Source organism: Agelaius tricolor, unplaced genomic scaffold, assembly GCF_023055355.1.
Source record: "Agelaius tricolor isolate 1412-34295 unplaced genomic scaffold, bAgeTri1.0.p SCAF_10, whole genome shotgun sequence".
Lineage (NCBI taxonomy): Eukaryota > Metazoa > Chordata > Aves > Passeriformes > Icteridae > Agelaius > Agelaius tricolor.
This window is the reverse complement of record NW_027269270.1, coordinates 13,592,052-13,607,812: the sequence shown is the minus strand read 5'-3', so window position 1 is coordinate 13,607,812 and position 15,761 is coordinate 13,592,052. Positions and strand designations below refer to the sequence as shown.

Sequence of the window (15,761 nt, the reverse complement as noted above, 5' to 3'; positions counted from 1 at the left end):
TCAACACAGCCCGTGTAGATCTATGGAAAAAGTAGCAAATGTTATCACGTCCTTCTACTTGACAACTGCATCTGCTTATGTGACAGGGAGGGAGGATTTCTGAATATTTAATTTGCTTGTGAAAAAGAGCAGGCAGACCGCTCGCTGCCCGCCCTCCGTCCGTCCTTGCAGGCACCGCGGAGCCGCGCGGTGCGGTGCAGGGTGTGCGCGGTGCGGTGTGCGCGCGGTGCGGTGTGCGCGGTGCGGTGTGCGCGCGGTGCGGTGTGCGCGGTGCGGTGCGGTGTGCGCGGTGCGGTGCGGTGTGTGCGGTGCGGGGTGTGCGGTGTCGTGCGGTGTGCGCGCGGTGCGGTGTGCGCGGTGCGGTGCGGTGTGCGCGGTGCGGTGTGCGCGGTGCGGTGCGGTGTGCGCGGTGCGGGGTGTGCGGGGTGTGCGGTGTGGTGCGGTGGGCGCGCGGTGCGGTGGGCGCGCGGTGCGGTGTGTGTGCGGTGTGGTGGGCGCGGTGCGGGGCGCTGCGGCGGAAGCGGCGGCGGAAGCGGCGGCGGAAAGGGCGGTGGAAGGGGCGGGCGCGCTGTATCGGCGGCGGAAAAGGCGCTGCTGCCCTTCCCTGCTGTAGCCCTGGAGAAGCCTGCGGTGGTCGGCGGCGCCGCCATGGAGGAGAGCAGCGGCATCCGCCTGTCGGCCGAGTGCCTGGACGAGCCGCCCAACAGCCGCGTCTTCGTGGTGCTGGGCAAGGACACGGGCGAGGCGCTGATCCGGGAGCGCTTCTCGCCTTTCGGGGACATCCAGAACATCTGGCTCCTGCGGGACAGGCGCACCAACGAGTCCCGCGGCATCGCCTTCATCAAGTTCGCCCGCAGCTCGCAGGCCTGCCGGGCCATGGAGGAGATGCACGGCCGCAGCCTGCTCCCCGACAGCAAGCCCATCAAGGTGCGGCCGGGGGCGGGCTGGGGGGCTCGCGGGCCGGGCCGGGCCGGGCCGAGCGGGGGCAGCGGGAGCCGTGGGCGGGGCGCAGGCCCGGGGAGCCGCCGCCTGGCCGTTCTTGCCTGGCCGCGCTGCCGGGGCGGCCCGGCCCCTCCCGGGCACGCGGCTCCCGTGAGGCCGGGCCGCTCCCCGAGTCCCACGGGCGGCCTGCGCTGGAGCGGGCCTGCGGAAAATGCCGCACCCGGAAGTGAGGGCGTGTTCGTGACAAAGATTGTTTACTATATTTTAAATGTTGTAAGCAAAATAGTTGAGAATAAATAGAGCTGGTTTTGCCAGTATGTTTTGGTTTTGCACTTTGTGAACCCTTTTCAAAACTTTTTTTTTTTAAATCTATGGAACTGTAACGTCAGCTTTCAGCTTCCTGATTTTGCTTTCCTGTTCATCATTCATCAGTACTAAGAAAGTATGAATGAGTTTGTATTGAGTCTGTGAAATCTTTTCTGAAGAGCTTGCCATCAGAAGCCAAAAGATAAGAGCTCCGTGACATCAGTTGCTACTTTTGAATAGGAGGCTTGCTTTGAAAGTCTTTTTTACTTGTTTGTTTTGTTTTTGTTTCTTTTGTTTGTTTGTTTTTGTTTGTGATTTGTTTGGGCTTTTTTTCTTGGTTGTCTTCCGGTGTGCACTTCTGAGATGAAATTTATTTCAATAACTAAAAAAGATTTTAATACTAACAGATATGAGAAGCTATGATCCTCCTGTGATAGAGCAGTAGACCTGTAAACTTAGGCACAGCTTCACACTGAGCTGCAGTAGTCCGGTTTTATTAAGCTGCTAGGCTTTCTTGTTTCCTTGCTTGCTTATTTGTTCCCACTACTGCTGTACTAGGTCTGTTACAATAATGCATTCTTTGCTACCTGACATGTCACCGGTGATGTTGACAGTGCTGCTGAATCAGCAGTGGTATTTCTCACCAGTCCTCATTATCCCCAGTAAGGAACTTCTCTGGCTCCTGTCCTGTTTGGGATTTATTATATTTGTAGGTCTTTTATCACAGGTGGTCACAAGTGTTCTTTTCTCGCCATGCTAAGGCAACTTATGTGAACAATAAAGACAGTTAAACTATTTCACTTGCTTGTTGATATGTGTCTTAGACCCTTTTGCCAGTAATTGCTAACTATGTAATTATTTTGTTAGGTGTTTATTGCACAGTCAAGAGCTTCTGGAAGCCACCGAGATCTTGAAGATGAGGAGCTTACACGAATCTTTGTTATGATACCAAAAACCTACACGGAGGAGGATCTGCGGGAGAAGTTCAAGGTTCTGATTCGCTGTTTGTTGTTATTTTAAAATGCCTTTTTATAAACTTATTAGAAGGGCATTCCACATGGAACTTTTAATGGTTTTCAAATATTGGAAATTAATACGTTTTTTCATTGTTCTAGATGTATGGAGACATTGAATATTGCAGCATTATTAAAAACAAGACTACTGGAGAAAGTAAAGGTTTGGGCTATGTCAGGTACCTGAAACCATCACAAGCTGCCCTAGCAATTGAGGAGTGTGATCGAAGTAAGAATCCGAGTGAATTCTTTAAGGGTTTTTTTTGCAATAAGTGTGCATCTTTATAATACACCTATAATTTTTAGTTTTGTTTGCAGGTAAATTATTCATGATGCAGAAACATGTTAAGACAACGTTCTCTTGCAAATAAATAATAGCATTGTTAACATTCTTTGAGAACAATCACCTGATTATGATTTTTCAGGACCAAACTGGAAGTAGGATCACTGAGAAGAATTTGGAAATGGACACAAAGTTTTCTTTTATGCATTATTATTGGCCTGTAGTGTAGGCTTCATACATAGGAAAATATTTTAATTTGTCTTTGCAAATAGGCAGTTTTAATAAAACATTTTTGATATAAAATTGATTACTATATAAAATATATTTCATGATACATAGGGACTCTATTGTGATCACATTTATTTAAGAACAAATTCATGCTACCTGAAACTGGGGGAACAGTGATTTTGTTTAGTGTCGTGATTTATCAGTTACAGAGTGAAAGACTTTGTATGCTTTATTTATTACCAGCCACTTGGGGAGGCACTGGAACAGGTTGCTCACAGAAGTTGTGGATGTCCCATCCCTGGAAGTGTTCTAGGCCAGTTGGATAGGGCTCTGAGCAACCTGGTGTAGTGGAAGGTGTCCCTGCCCAAGGCAGGGAGCTGGAACTTGGTGATATGGAAGTTTCCGTCCAATCCAAACCATTCTGTGATTCTATAATTTGTCACTTATGCTCTAGTACCAAAAGTTCATGAGTTTGAGGGAGGCTGGTGGAAAGATGTCAGGGGCTGGAAGCACAAGACTTCGGAGGAGAGGCAGAGGGATTTGGGGTTGCTCATCCAGGAGAAGAAAGGTTTGCCCAAAAGCCTAAGAGCTGTCCTCCAGTCCTACCTCCTGTTCAGTGTTGCTTAATCACAGATACGAATCAACTTGAGGTGTAGGTGTGGTTATTTGTTGTTCTGATGTTTTTTATGGCTTGCTTTGGTTCTTTTTTCCTCAGTAATGTGTTTGGTGGTTCTGCGTTGTATCTATTATAAGTGGTTCTACAGAAATTATATTTTTGCATAGGAATAGGAGCCTGAGATTATTTAGCAGTCAAATTGTATTTCTTTTTTGCTGTGAGGTTAAAATGAAATTAGTTGGATAGCTTGAGTGTAATACCTCTTTCTTTCATAAAAGCAAAACCTAGATCAGTGTAAAACATCCATAAACTGCTGTTTTAGCACTGAAGTTCAGGTGATGGCTTCTGGAGCATCTCAGAATCCTGCTAAGTATCACAGAATGGTTGAAGTTGGAAGGGAACTCTGGAGGTTATCTTGCTCAACCACTTGGCTCAGGCTGGGTCACCTGGCTACTGGTGGCCCAGGATCATGTCCAGGTGACTTCTGAATATCCCCATGCGTGGAGACTCCATCGCCTTTCTGGGCAACCTGTCCCAGTGCTCAGTCACTCTCATGGCAATTAGCCTCTGTCGTGCTTAACTTGTGAGTAGGAGTAATTCAATTTGAAAGCTGTTAACTTTCAAATAAAATTATTTGGGCAGACTTCAAGAGTTATAATTTAGTTATTCCTCTAAAGCTAGCACGTACTGGGTTATCTGAATTATATGTTTCTAAATATGGAACTTGAAGAATGTGGGCCTGGTCATATAACTGAGATGTGCTGAGGTGTTGTTATGTGTGTGGTTGTTTCTTTCAGGCTACAGGGCCATTTTGGCTGAACCGAAAAATAAGTCATCTGAGTCTTTTGAACACGATTATTACAGTAATGTCATGAGACCAGAACTAAGAGGAAATACACTTCCATTTTGTAAGTCACAGCTTTTTACACTAAAAATGATTTGTAGTCTCCAGTATAGTTACTAACTAATAATGTGGTTTGGAGCAAGGGAAGCTGATGGAGGCTTAGGTCAACACTTAAATAGTAGATTGGATGTTGAAGTTAGAAACTGGCCAGGAATTTCATCTCTCTACTTTTATGGCTTGCTTTGCTTTGGTTGCCCAGTTATTTTGTGACCTGCACTGGTGAAATCAACATGTGACCTTCAGCATAGAGTTGACTTGGATTACTTTTAAAAATCTAATGTAACATAGGCGTGAAATGTAGGCATGCAAGTATGATGACTCAGATTATTTTGTTGATTCTTGAGGTATGCAGCCAGAATATTGTAGCTTTGAAAAAGCTGAGACCCGAATTCAAGAGCCAGTCTCGAAGCGCCTGTCGGTGGTGTCTCGGCTCCCCTTTATTCAAGAGCAGCTGTTTGCCCTCTTCGATTTAGTTCCAGGTCTGGAATATTGTGATGTTCAGAGAGACCCTCATACCAATAGTGGTAAGTAAAAGTACAACGGGTTTTCATCTTTTTTTTTCTCTGAAGGGAATCCCTTGTAATTATGCTTAATTAATTTGCACTGCAAAATACAGTACATTTGTTGGAAACAAGCGGTTGTTGCTGCTATCACTGCATACACCCAAAAATTCAGTTTTATTTGAACCCCTGTTTACACATAGCCCTTAAGGGCTTATACCTTTACCTTCAGATAATAAAAACTCAAGAAGGATGGAATCAAAGTCATGCTAAGTGGGTTTTGGTCAAATTAATAGTTTGAGGCAGAATAAATGAAGAAGTTTCAGAAATTATTAGACATTAAAATAAAATGTTCTCTAAACAGATCTTCAGAATTTTTTATTCTGAAATATGTGTGTGTGTAGAAGTTGACATGGGTAAATGGGGATTAAATAATTCTAAAATGGATCATGTTTTCTACTGAAAGGTTGTTTGGTTTCAGTCTCGTTTTACTGCTGCTGAGACAAATATGGAAGTGATCTCTTCTCCAAGATACTTGAAATGTAAATGATTCAGAAAGTTAAAATATAACTTTACGGTTCTTGAAATTCACTGTTGATGGGATAATTGCATTTTTAAATAAAGTTATGTATCCTTTTGTTACTAGTTCTGGAGTAGTGAGGAAGATGTGTTTTCACTTGTATGGTTTTACTGTCAGCTTTTCAAGCTAGCATAAATACAGCTCATCTGTCACTAGTAAATTTCACTGAAGCTTCCTTCACAAATAAAAGTGATGAAGTAATAATGATGTGTGCTCAAAAGACTTAAGAATTTTGTGTCATCCATGACTGATGTGCAGTTTAAATGTATTGCTCATGTGAGTATAGTTTGTTCTGAGGAGTTCCCTGTTTCCTGCTGACGCTGTGTGCACGGTGCTTGCAGGGTATGCTGTGATTCAGTACAGCACTGCTGCCTCAGCTATATATGCCAAGTACAAACTGCACGGCTTTGAGTATCCTCCTGGAAATCGACTAACTGTCATTTTCCTAGAAGATGGGAATGACAGCTCAGAGTAAGTACAACTTACAAAGTTGGAAGTTACATTCTGGAGAGCAAAATATAAAATAAACACATTTTTTAACATAAGATGTAACATCAGTTATCACTGTGAGCTTGTGCCATGCTTGCTGGTAGTATTTTCTGAAACTGTTCGGTTTGGGGTTTTCTTCTTGAGTGGTTTAGAACAAACCTTTTGAAACTTAGTAGTCTTGGTAGATTAAGAAAATATTAAAATACATAATCTTAAGATACTATCTACAATGTTAGGATTTGGCAAGAATCTGTCAATATATCTGTAACATGTAACAAGGCTGGAATGTATTTTTGATGAGGTTTATGAATTAGAACTAGATTTATGTGCTTCATCTCTTGCTTGCATTTACAGTAGTGCAAATAGTAGTTTTGTGAAGCACATACGTAGAGTAAAACTTCTGGGTGCTGAGGATCTGATATTGGCACAGTATGGGGAATTCTCAGCTGTTTGACCATCTCTGACTTCTTCCTGTGTTTTAAATGCCCAGTACAAGGTGGAGCAGCTTAAGCAATCTCCTGCAGTGAGTGTTTTGCCTTAGTTTCATCCTAAAGGAGTCTAGTTCACGTCAGACCTGTTCTGGGAGATTAAGACAGTAAGGAGGGGCAGTGGAGTGATTCACTTCAGAAGTGCGTGGCTGATCTGACATTGCAATCTTCATTCTTCAATAATTCCTACATGGTCTTGCAACACAGGCTGTGTATCTATGCAAAAAGAGCAATTGCTTTTTCTTACTCTGAAACAGAACAAAGAAAAATCACTGGAAAATGAGAGCTGGAAGTAAACTTTCTATGGTAATATTTTGATCTCTGAACTGAATCTCTGTGTTCTTTATGAAAACACATGGAAATTTTTTTGTCTGTTTTGCTTTTTAGGCCTGCCTCACAAAATGTAGTGGGCTCTTGTAGAGATAATTAAATATTTTTTTTCCCCCTAGAGTGTTAAAAACCCCAAAGAGTAGTTCTGTGTATCTCCAAGTGGTAATGAATGAATGTTTTCAGTGAGTTGCAGCTAGTGTGCAGGCTTTCAGCTCTCTCCGTAGGCTGTGATGAAAGCCTGTCGTGATTTTCGTTATCTACATGACATTACAGATTTCTAGAGATACACTGATGTGTATTAAAACTTACTTTTTCTTGCTAAATTTAAGATTACTTAGCTCTTTCTTGAAAGCAGTTTGTTATCACTTCTGCTTGCAGCCTGATCAGGAAGATGGCAACGCAGCTGGTGACAGCGCAGGTGTCGTCAGCGCTGCGCGGTAACAGCGCCATGGTTCAGCAGTACAGGACGCCTCCTGTAAGTTCCGATCATGGACGGCGTTGGTATGCTTCTGAATTGTTGTAAGAAACCTCACATATGCCAATAAAGAGCACTGCTCACCTGCTTCTGCAAACTGTTCTACGTGCTGCATCCTTATTCCCTAAAAACGTGTCTGACCTTGCTTGAATTTGTTGTCCAGTTTAATGAAATAACTAAAGTAAATAAAGTAATGAAGATTAGAACTCACAGAGCCTATTTATGTCCTGTAATGGAACAAAAATGGTAAGAAAGGTAAAATTACTTCCTCTGCCCCCCACCACCAGTTAACTTATACTTGCATTTTTTTCCCTTGTTTCAGCAAGCATTTGGAGGAGCTTCTGCCCCACAGTTGCTGCAGCCCCAAACAGATGCCATACTTCCACCACCCAAAAAAAAAGTTCCACCTGACACTTCTGTGAAGGAAAGGCTTTTCATACTTTTTCATCCCCATCCTTTACCAGTAAATGTACTGGAGGATGTGTTCTGGTAAGAAAAATAAGTGTTCCCTAACAAAAAGGAAACAAACTGTGAAACACTGAAAGTAAATATTGAAAATAAAAAAGAGGGCCTGAAAACTCTTTCCAGAAAAGGCAGTGCACAGTGACTATGAAGTCATAAGTGAACAGTAGTAACAGTTACTTTTTGAAAGATGTGTGTCATGAGGTTCACCTTGAAGCACATCTGCAGTATCATCAGTATAGAAACTTTATTATCAATTTACTTAATCTGAAGTAAAATGTCTATTCTTCGGATGCAGATTTTTAACCAAAAAATGCAGTACTTCCAGTTGCTATTTCCTTATTCATTTTACATTTTCTTTTGCTTATTTTTGTTAGGCATTTAACTATTTTGATAAATTTCCACAGTAACCTAGGGGGAGCAAGTGTAGGGTGTTGGTTTTTTCCTGATACACTATAATGGTTTGCATCCTCCTAACACTATTTCAACTGTTCTTTGTATCTCCCTATGTGGAGCAAAGACTTGAGATAATTTTTGCCGTCTTTTAAAAAATCGGTAATTAGCAGTTCTCCAATATTTTATATTATTAATTTGTAGTATACTCTTGAAAAAAAGAAACATTTTCCTTTTATAATAGCTTGAATTTGCAATAAATCTTTGGAAAACCAAAATATTTTAAAAGCGTCAGGAGAGGAAAGCATTCTGTGTGGAAGTCAAAATTGTACTTAAATGATATAGTGAATTTTCAATTTTCTTAATCAGATACTGGAGGAGGAAAAGGCTATGGACCTGAGTCTTGACACTTCAGTATAACTTCTGTAAGAAGCAAGCAGACAATTTTTAAAAAATACTTACAGATCTGTTTAAGAATCTCCTGAGTATTTTTCCTAAAAAACAGAAAAAAACCCCACCTCTGTTTTTCCCTGAAGCTGCAGTGCTTGCTTCCTGAGTCATTTCAGTGACACCTTTTCAAAGATAAAATCACAACTGAGCAAGTTCATTTAAGTGAGATGCAGATTTAGCTTCTAAATTATCTGCCAGCTTGGGTGTGTATGTCTTACTTTTGGTTGGTTTGGGATTTTTTCTTGTTTTGTTTTTGTGGGGTGTTTTGAGTGCCATTTAGTGTTTGGGGACTGTTGTACTGATCAGCTTTACATATTCTTGTAAAGAAGAGAGATCACTGATATTTGTGGTTCTATGGTAATATTTTGTAGAAAACATCTGTGGACTTCTGGTGTTCATTTGTACTTCTGCTCCTAATTCAAGAGAGGGGAATATGCAAATTGGGAGCATAGTTATAAAAATCCTGGTTTTGCAGTTAACAAATCATATGTGCTTTGGACTGGAAATTTTTTTTGCAGGAAAATCTGTAAATGACCTTTTCTTATTTCTTCTCCCCCAGTCGTTTTGGACAATTGATAAGTGTTTATCTTGTGGCTGGAAAAAATGTGGCCTATGCAAAATTTGCAGACAGAGCAAGTGCCAGCGAGGCCATAACTGCATTGCATGGCAAGATTGTGAATGGTGTGAGGCTGAAGGTGAGGCTGGCAGACTCACCCTCCGAGGAGCCCAACAAGCGCCAGAGAACTTACTGAGCAGGTGAGTGCCCCCACCCAGCCTGGGCTCTTCCTTACCCAGGCTGCAGTCAGCTACCTCACACACAGGGACAGGCAAAGAGTTTGGAGTTAGATACAAACATAGAAGGATAAACTCTAAATCTATTCTTAGCTAACAAACTGAAATAGAATTTTTGATATATCTGTGTGTGCATACACACATGTGTGTATGTATATATATAGAATATATGAATATATATATATTACTTTAGTTATATATGTAATATATATATTCCATATATATAATTTTTGATATATCTGTGTGTGTATACGCACACACACATACATACATATATATCTATATATATAAGGGTGTGTGTATGCTTTTATATATATACGCACGTGCACTTTATTTTATAAAAATCAATTTTTATAATTCTTGAAAAACAAAATGAACCAGTTGATAAAAATCAATCTGGATGTTCATAGAAATATCACTTTTGTATTTGGGAGAATCAGTTGACATTGAAAAGAGTATGGAAAAAATAAACAGTGAAACAGACATAAGCTTGTGTGTGTCTTTTTTTTCATTACTATCATATGCCCTCAGTGGCATTGGTTAAAGATGAAAGGTTGAGCCCTTGAAGGGCAGAGGAGTGACAGGGTAAATAAAAAAAGGATGGGGGGGACAGGTAAGATTGTCAGGTGAAACCAAAGGCTTGGGATATTTGGGTGTAGCTGAAATACGTGATTGCCGAGAAAATAAAGCAGAGCCTGTGGTTAAGGAATTGGGATAGGTATTTGAGAACTTAATTATTTTATGCTTATGGCCTGTGAAATCTAGCTAAACTCCTAGAGATGTTTTATATCTTACTGCCTTCAGGAACCAAAATTCTATTGTTCTTTTAAAACATTGCTTTCCTTCAAATTGTATTGACTTTCATCACATTTTTGAATAATTTTTTTCAGCATTAGGACTGTTGCCAAAGGTGAATATAGTTGGGGGAGAAAAGCCTAAGTGGGGGAGAAAAGCCTAAGCTCTTTTTTCTACAAAATAACTCTCAAATATTACTATAGCTTCCAGATATTTGCAGTACCATACGTCTTCCTCGGGGATATGAAGTGTTGATTTAACTAATTCAGAAAATATCACATGACTGTCTTTGCATCAGTATTTTCCCTCTAAGCTTCACTCTTTGTACCTTTCTTTGTATAGATGTTCTTTGTGACCCCAGAGTTGCAAAGACCAAAAAAAGCTTTTGCCCAAAGTGTTCTTTTTCTCCTTTTCTTCTAAGGTCCTCCCAGTAGCTTTTTTGATAAGCAGCAGATACTAAACATGGCCTTAGTTTTTGTACAAAACTTTTGTTTTAATAAGTTGGATTTCTGGGCATTCTTTTTCTGCATGGAATTATAGCTAAAACTTAATTGAAACTTTTTTTTTTAATCAGCAGCTCTGATGAATGCAATTTTAAGTAACTTGTATCCATACTCTTATCTTTGTACAACATTTTGTTTGTTTTTAATGTGGCTTTTGCTTTTAGCAATAAAAGCCCAGCCTCTGTGTCCCTGCAGGAATAACTATGAGTGAAGGGTAATATAATATCAGGTCTTTTTACTAGAGAAGTGTAAATACAACATGCATCTGAAATTAGAAAAATTATTTATCCCCATTTTTTCTGTACATCAGGCTCCTGATTCCAAGTTTCTTATCAGGTTGTCTTGGCATCTATCTCTTTTCAGGATAGACAGACAGAATTACTTGTTCATTTGTCCCTTAGTTGGTTTCTTAAATACAAATGAAGTGGTACCTAAAAGGAAAGATTGCCTTTCAAAAGGGCTTGCCCATAAAAGTGATTTTCCCACTGCCTGACTTTGCACTGGACTGACTGACAAACTTGCAGTAATTTAGGGGCTTATATTTTGCTTTTGATTAAAGTGTTAAATTGTGCATGTGAAAAGAGATGCAATTCTCCCTACCTCTGAAACAGTTGTGGGTTTTTTTTAAAGATGTGAGAATACTAACTTTTTTCATTTTCAATTTTAGCTGTAGGAAATAACCTTCCTAGCTAAAACTTCTGTGAGTTTTCACTTAAGGAAATCATTACATCTTAACAAAAAAATCCTTTCTAAAGTCCTGTTGTGCTGCTTGCCTTTTGTCTCTAACAAGGTGACTGAATTTCTGAAATAGTCTTTTCTATACAAGGTTTTCTGATGAAAATTCATAAGATCTGTGAATTCTAGAATCTTTATGAAAATAAATGTCATACAATGTAACAATTAAGTAAAATATTAAATTTTTAACACACTTGAAGTTTTGCCCCAACACCTTCTTATGCAAACAGCCTCTTTTAAAATACAGTTTACAAAACTGTTTCTTAAAAAAGGTTTTATGGTAACAGTATGCTACTCATAATGCTTTTGCAGTGCAAACTTCTGACTATAAGAACTTTCTGTTACCTTGCAACAAACTTAGTTTATCAGGCAAATTTGAATACACATCTATTAATATTCTGAACTAATCCACTAATGAATTTTACCGGTTCTGGTTCTTCTACAAGTCAATGAAAACTAATTTGTTTATGTGAATAGTTAAAAGTAGCAGAGAAAAGATGGAAATACAGACTAGTAGGATTCTCTTCACCACTTTAAGTTCTAATGTAAGTTTTTTGAGGTGTGAGGTTATTTCCCTTTTTTGCTAAGCAAATATTTATGGCTGAAATAATCACTTCAAACTATCTTGGTTTACATCAGTGTAGGCTTGAGAAGATAACTACAGTGATTACTTCTAGTCAGTTGCTAAAAGCAGACCTTTCTTAAAAATGTTGCTGTTGAGCAGCTTGTGCTCTCAGCTCAAGAGGGCTGAGAGCACAAGGGCTTTGTGTTACTTGGATATTTTGTGAAAAGCTCACTGCAGTGTCTGATGCTGGTTACACACACAGTGTCATTCAAAAATAGAAGAGGAAGGGAAGAATTTGCTATCTGTCAGAAGAATGCATTGTGGCATTCCAATTAATCTCTTCATTGCTACCTAGTAGTTCTATTTAAATACCACCCCCACCCTTGAAAATCCCCTCCCCCCCCAAACTACTAAGCAGGAGACCCACAAGCAAACAGAACTAAAACCCCAAACCCTCCCAAAATGTTTGTCATAAGATTTTAAAATAGTCCTTAGAAAGCAGAGTTTCTAACCAGCTTCTGTTAGAAATGCCAGGCATAGATATGTGGAGCGAAGTTCTGTGGCTTTTGATACTCATTGCTGATTGACTTCAACCCACAGAAAATGGATTCATTGCATTTTTCCCCTGCTGAAAAAAACTGGGTATTTTTAATAATTATTTAGTTACTGATTAAGTTGAATTTTTTTTTTTTCTGTCATAAAATACTTGGTTATTTTTGTCTTTCTTTATTCTTGTCTGGAAGAAGTACTGCATCACTGATTTCATTTGCATTCATTTTTTTGACTTAAACCTTTATTGAAATCCTGATATTAGTATGAATATATTTTAATGATTTACTGCTCTGCAAAAATGTTTTTAAAAGGTAATTGTGTCATAGTTGTGGTATACATTGAAAAAAATAGCTATGTTTTGTATCAACAGTATACTGCAGAAAAAATGGTGGCTTTTACACACAGCTAAGAGAGAGGCACTTCTTTAAAAGTTAAAGAAGCATGCTTAAAACTTTAGTATTATTCTTCTAAAGATATTGAAAGACTTTATATGCTGTTGTAATAATTATATTTTATAATATGTACTTTTAAATAAAAATAGGTATGTTGCTTTTTCATACTATTTTTGTGCTTGTGTTTTTTCTACAGAAACTAAGTAATGACATGACCCTCAGCTAGCTGACTGACTGACTGAAAACGTGACTAGACATGGTTCCTGTGGACAGTGACAGCTTTTTTCAGTGACAACTTTTTATTTGTTAATTGTTACTTAGTTGATCTCTCTATGATCCTTTTTCTTTCTGAATATGCAGACATGCAGTTTTGAAAATTCTGTAGGCATTAAAAACTGTAAACTGGTGGTTGTTCTTGTAATAGTATTATACCTTGTATTACAGAAATAGCTTTTGTTTTTACCTGAATCCTTCCTATAAGATGGAAATTACAATGATGGAGGAAATAAAGGAGCCAGCATTTTCTGACTTGAGTGGTTAATTGATAATGATTCAGATTCTGTTAAAATAGAAGACATCTCTCATGATCTAAATTGCATTGAAAAGTGAAGTATGGCAGTTAATTCAAAGAAAATAAAGTAACTTTAACAATGCCAGCAGACATGAAAGTATTCATCTAGATTTAAGAAAATTGCTGTAATCAAGAAAATAATTCAAAGTACATTCTTAAATATTTTGTTGGTAGAATCGGCCTCTTGATGAGTCTCCTGTGCCAAAACCCCCAGCTTAGTGGGGTGGATGCCTGAGTCTTTAGGGGGTAGGAGGGTAAACATTCAAAAATTGAGTAACTGGTGGTGGTATTTGGCCACCCAAGATGGGAAGAAGAATCATGTTGGAAAGGTCCTAACGGTTGCTTGAGGGAGCATTCAACACACACAGAGGGTTGGAAGATATCCTTTACAGCTTGAAGTGATGTTACAAATTAGAACAATGCCATTTTCTAGTTGTTCTCAATCTTCTTTTTATTACTACATGTCTCTGGGAACAGTGGGCTATGGCATCCCTGGGCATGGAAGGTCAGTGCTCTCTGTGCAGTCATGCTTTGGTCTATGGAACTCCCTTGCCAGCTTGTTCAGGCAGGTCTGCAACTGAACAGAATTTGGCTGGAGCTCAAAAAAACCTTCTTCCCACTTTGATTTCTAAGGGTTCAAGACACTGTTTGTAGAGTTTGGTTTTCAGGTGTCTCCCTTTTAGTCACTGCTAAACCAGGCTATCAAGTGACTCGTGTGGAGTCATTTTTAGTATTCAAGTAAAGGTTTTTTGAAGGTGCTTAGAATAAAATCATTATTGCTCTCAGAGTTCAGTGTATTTCCTGAAAACATTCGTGATCCATTCTTTGGCTAAGTAACAGTTTGTGTAAATACACTTGATTGGATATGATACCATCACTCCCTGTTGAATTGTTACATAGCACTGCTGATAAGTGGCAGGCTGCTTTTCTAGGTCCTTGCACTGGTAAGTAAAAACTCTGTCTGTTGTCAGAGTGAGCCTTAGGTTCCTGTACTGGAAAAAAAACCTGTGTCACTCATAATTCCCTTTGATGCTGGTGAGTGAATTCACCAAAACTATCTGAGGTTTCTGGTGTGTTATTTTGCAGTATCAGTGCTTTGATGCTGACAAGTAGAAGTTAGTGTGCTTACCTATAAGTGACTTAGATTTTAGCTGTGTTCATCAGCCATAGTTTCTGTTGGTGTTGAACAAGACTCTTGTACCTTTGAAAATGAGATAATAGAGATTTCACAAATCACACTAAATTATGTCCAGTAGAAATAATTTTATGATTGTAAAAAAGTAAGAAATAAATATTGATACAAGACTTTGATTTAATCTATTTTATACATCTGCCTGCTCCCACACCTGAATTCTTTTGTTAGGAATTTATCTTCAAATTCTGCAGACCTTGGGAAGGTCCAGTGTTAACATGCAATAGCTAATACACAATATCTGCAGGGCTTTATTAAGACTGAAGAGTTAACTGCTGATGAGATCCTACTCTATATTTAGAGAAAGTGTTTACAAATTCTGAGCTTGGGAGTACAGAAGTTTCACTGGGAATTCTTCCAGCTCTTCTGGCCAAGTTCTGTCTTTGGAAAGTGATAGTGAGTAAATTTTTCAGATGCCATTTTAAAAGATACAGGGCAGTGTTAACAGAGCAGACTATGTGTACATCAAAACTATTGAAAATGCAAATATATGCTCGAAATATTTTCTAAACTTCAAATTATAAGCAGCTTCACAAATAAAATTGCAAGATGGCTGAAGGTTATTTTAAGTATCGGAATGCTGATTTATCTTCATGCTGGGCACACTAAATCCCCTTTCTTATGTGTCTGTTATGGCTAAGGATAGCAGGAGGGAAGTTATGTTTAATCAGCAAAACAAAATCAAAGGCAATGACATGTGAATACATGCAGTGTGTGTTTTGACCCACTGATATTTTTAAATTTTAATCAAGTCCACAAAATTCACTTCTGTTCTGAATTCACTTCTTATAATAATGCTAGGGACATTAAAATTTGCTGCCTTTCTTATATGTGGTAGCGTACTAACTAAGCTACTTAAAATTATGGCCAGAATTTTAGACATGGGTTATCCGTAAACAGCTGTCACTAGGTTTTACCCTTTGCCTGTTTAAAGGCCAAGGATCCAAAAATGGTGTCAATGCCCATCTATAACAGCATTCTTGGAATTTTATCCTGGAGACCCTCTGAAACTCTTTGAGGCTGTTGCTTTGGAAAAATAAATTATTAGGTAGTTCTCAGGGAGTGCAGAGGAAACTGTACCACTGTGACCCTTTTAAAGCTATTCTAGTGGAGTTACTAAGCACAAGTCCCTTAAATACTGAAGCTTGAAAGAACTGAGTCTAGAATAGAAAGCAGAGGGCTGGTAATAGCCAGCAGGGTTATAA

At 39.2% G+C, this 15,761-nt stretch overlaps 1 protein-coding gene across 2 annotated transcripts; it reads left to right on the top strand.

Moving 5' to 3' along the window:
- The first annotated feature begins 544 nt into the window (after positions 1-544).
- Positions 545-13,321, top strand: RBM45 (RNA binding motif protein 45). Of its 2 annotated transcripts, XM_071434843.1 has the most exons (10): positions 545-927; positions 2,116-2,238; positions 2,364-2,490; positions 4,186-4,296; positions 4,637-4,816; positions 5,714-5,843; positions 7,058-7,154; positions 7,477-7,643; positions 9,019-9,215; positions 12,990-13,321. In XM_071434843.1, the coding sequence occupies exons 1-9, from the start codon at positions 649-651 to the stop codon at positions 9,209-9,211; spliced, it is 1,407 nt and encodes a 468-aa protein (XP_071290944.1). In that variant the 5' UTR covers positions 545-648; the 3' UTR covers positions 9,212-9,215; positions 12,990-13,321. The 2 variants fall into 2 exon arrangements, with proteins under 2 accessions (XP_071290944.1, XP_071290943.1); XM_071434842.1 differs by lacking the exon at positions 12,990-13,321 and having other exon boundaries at positions 9,019-12,960.
- The last annotated feature ends 2,440 nt before the right edge of the window (positions 13,322-15,761 follow it).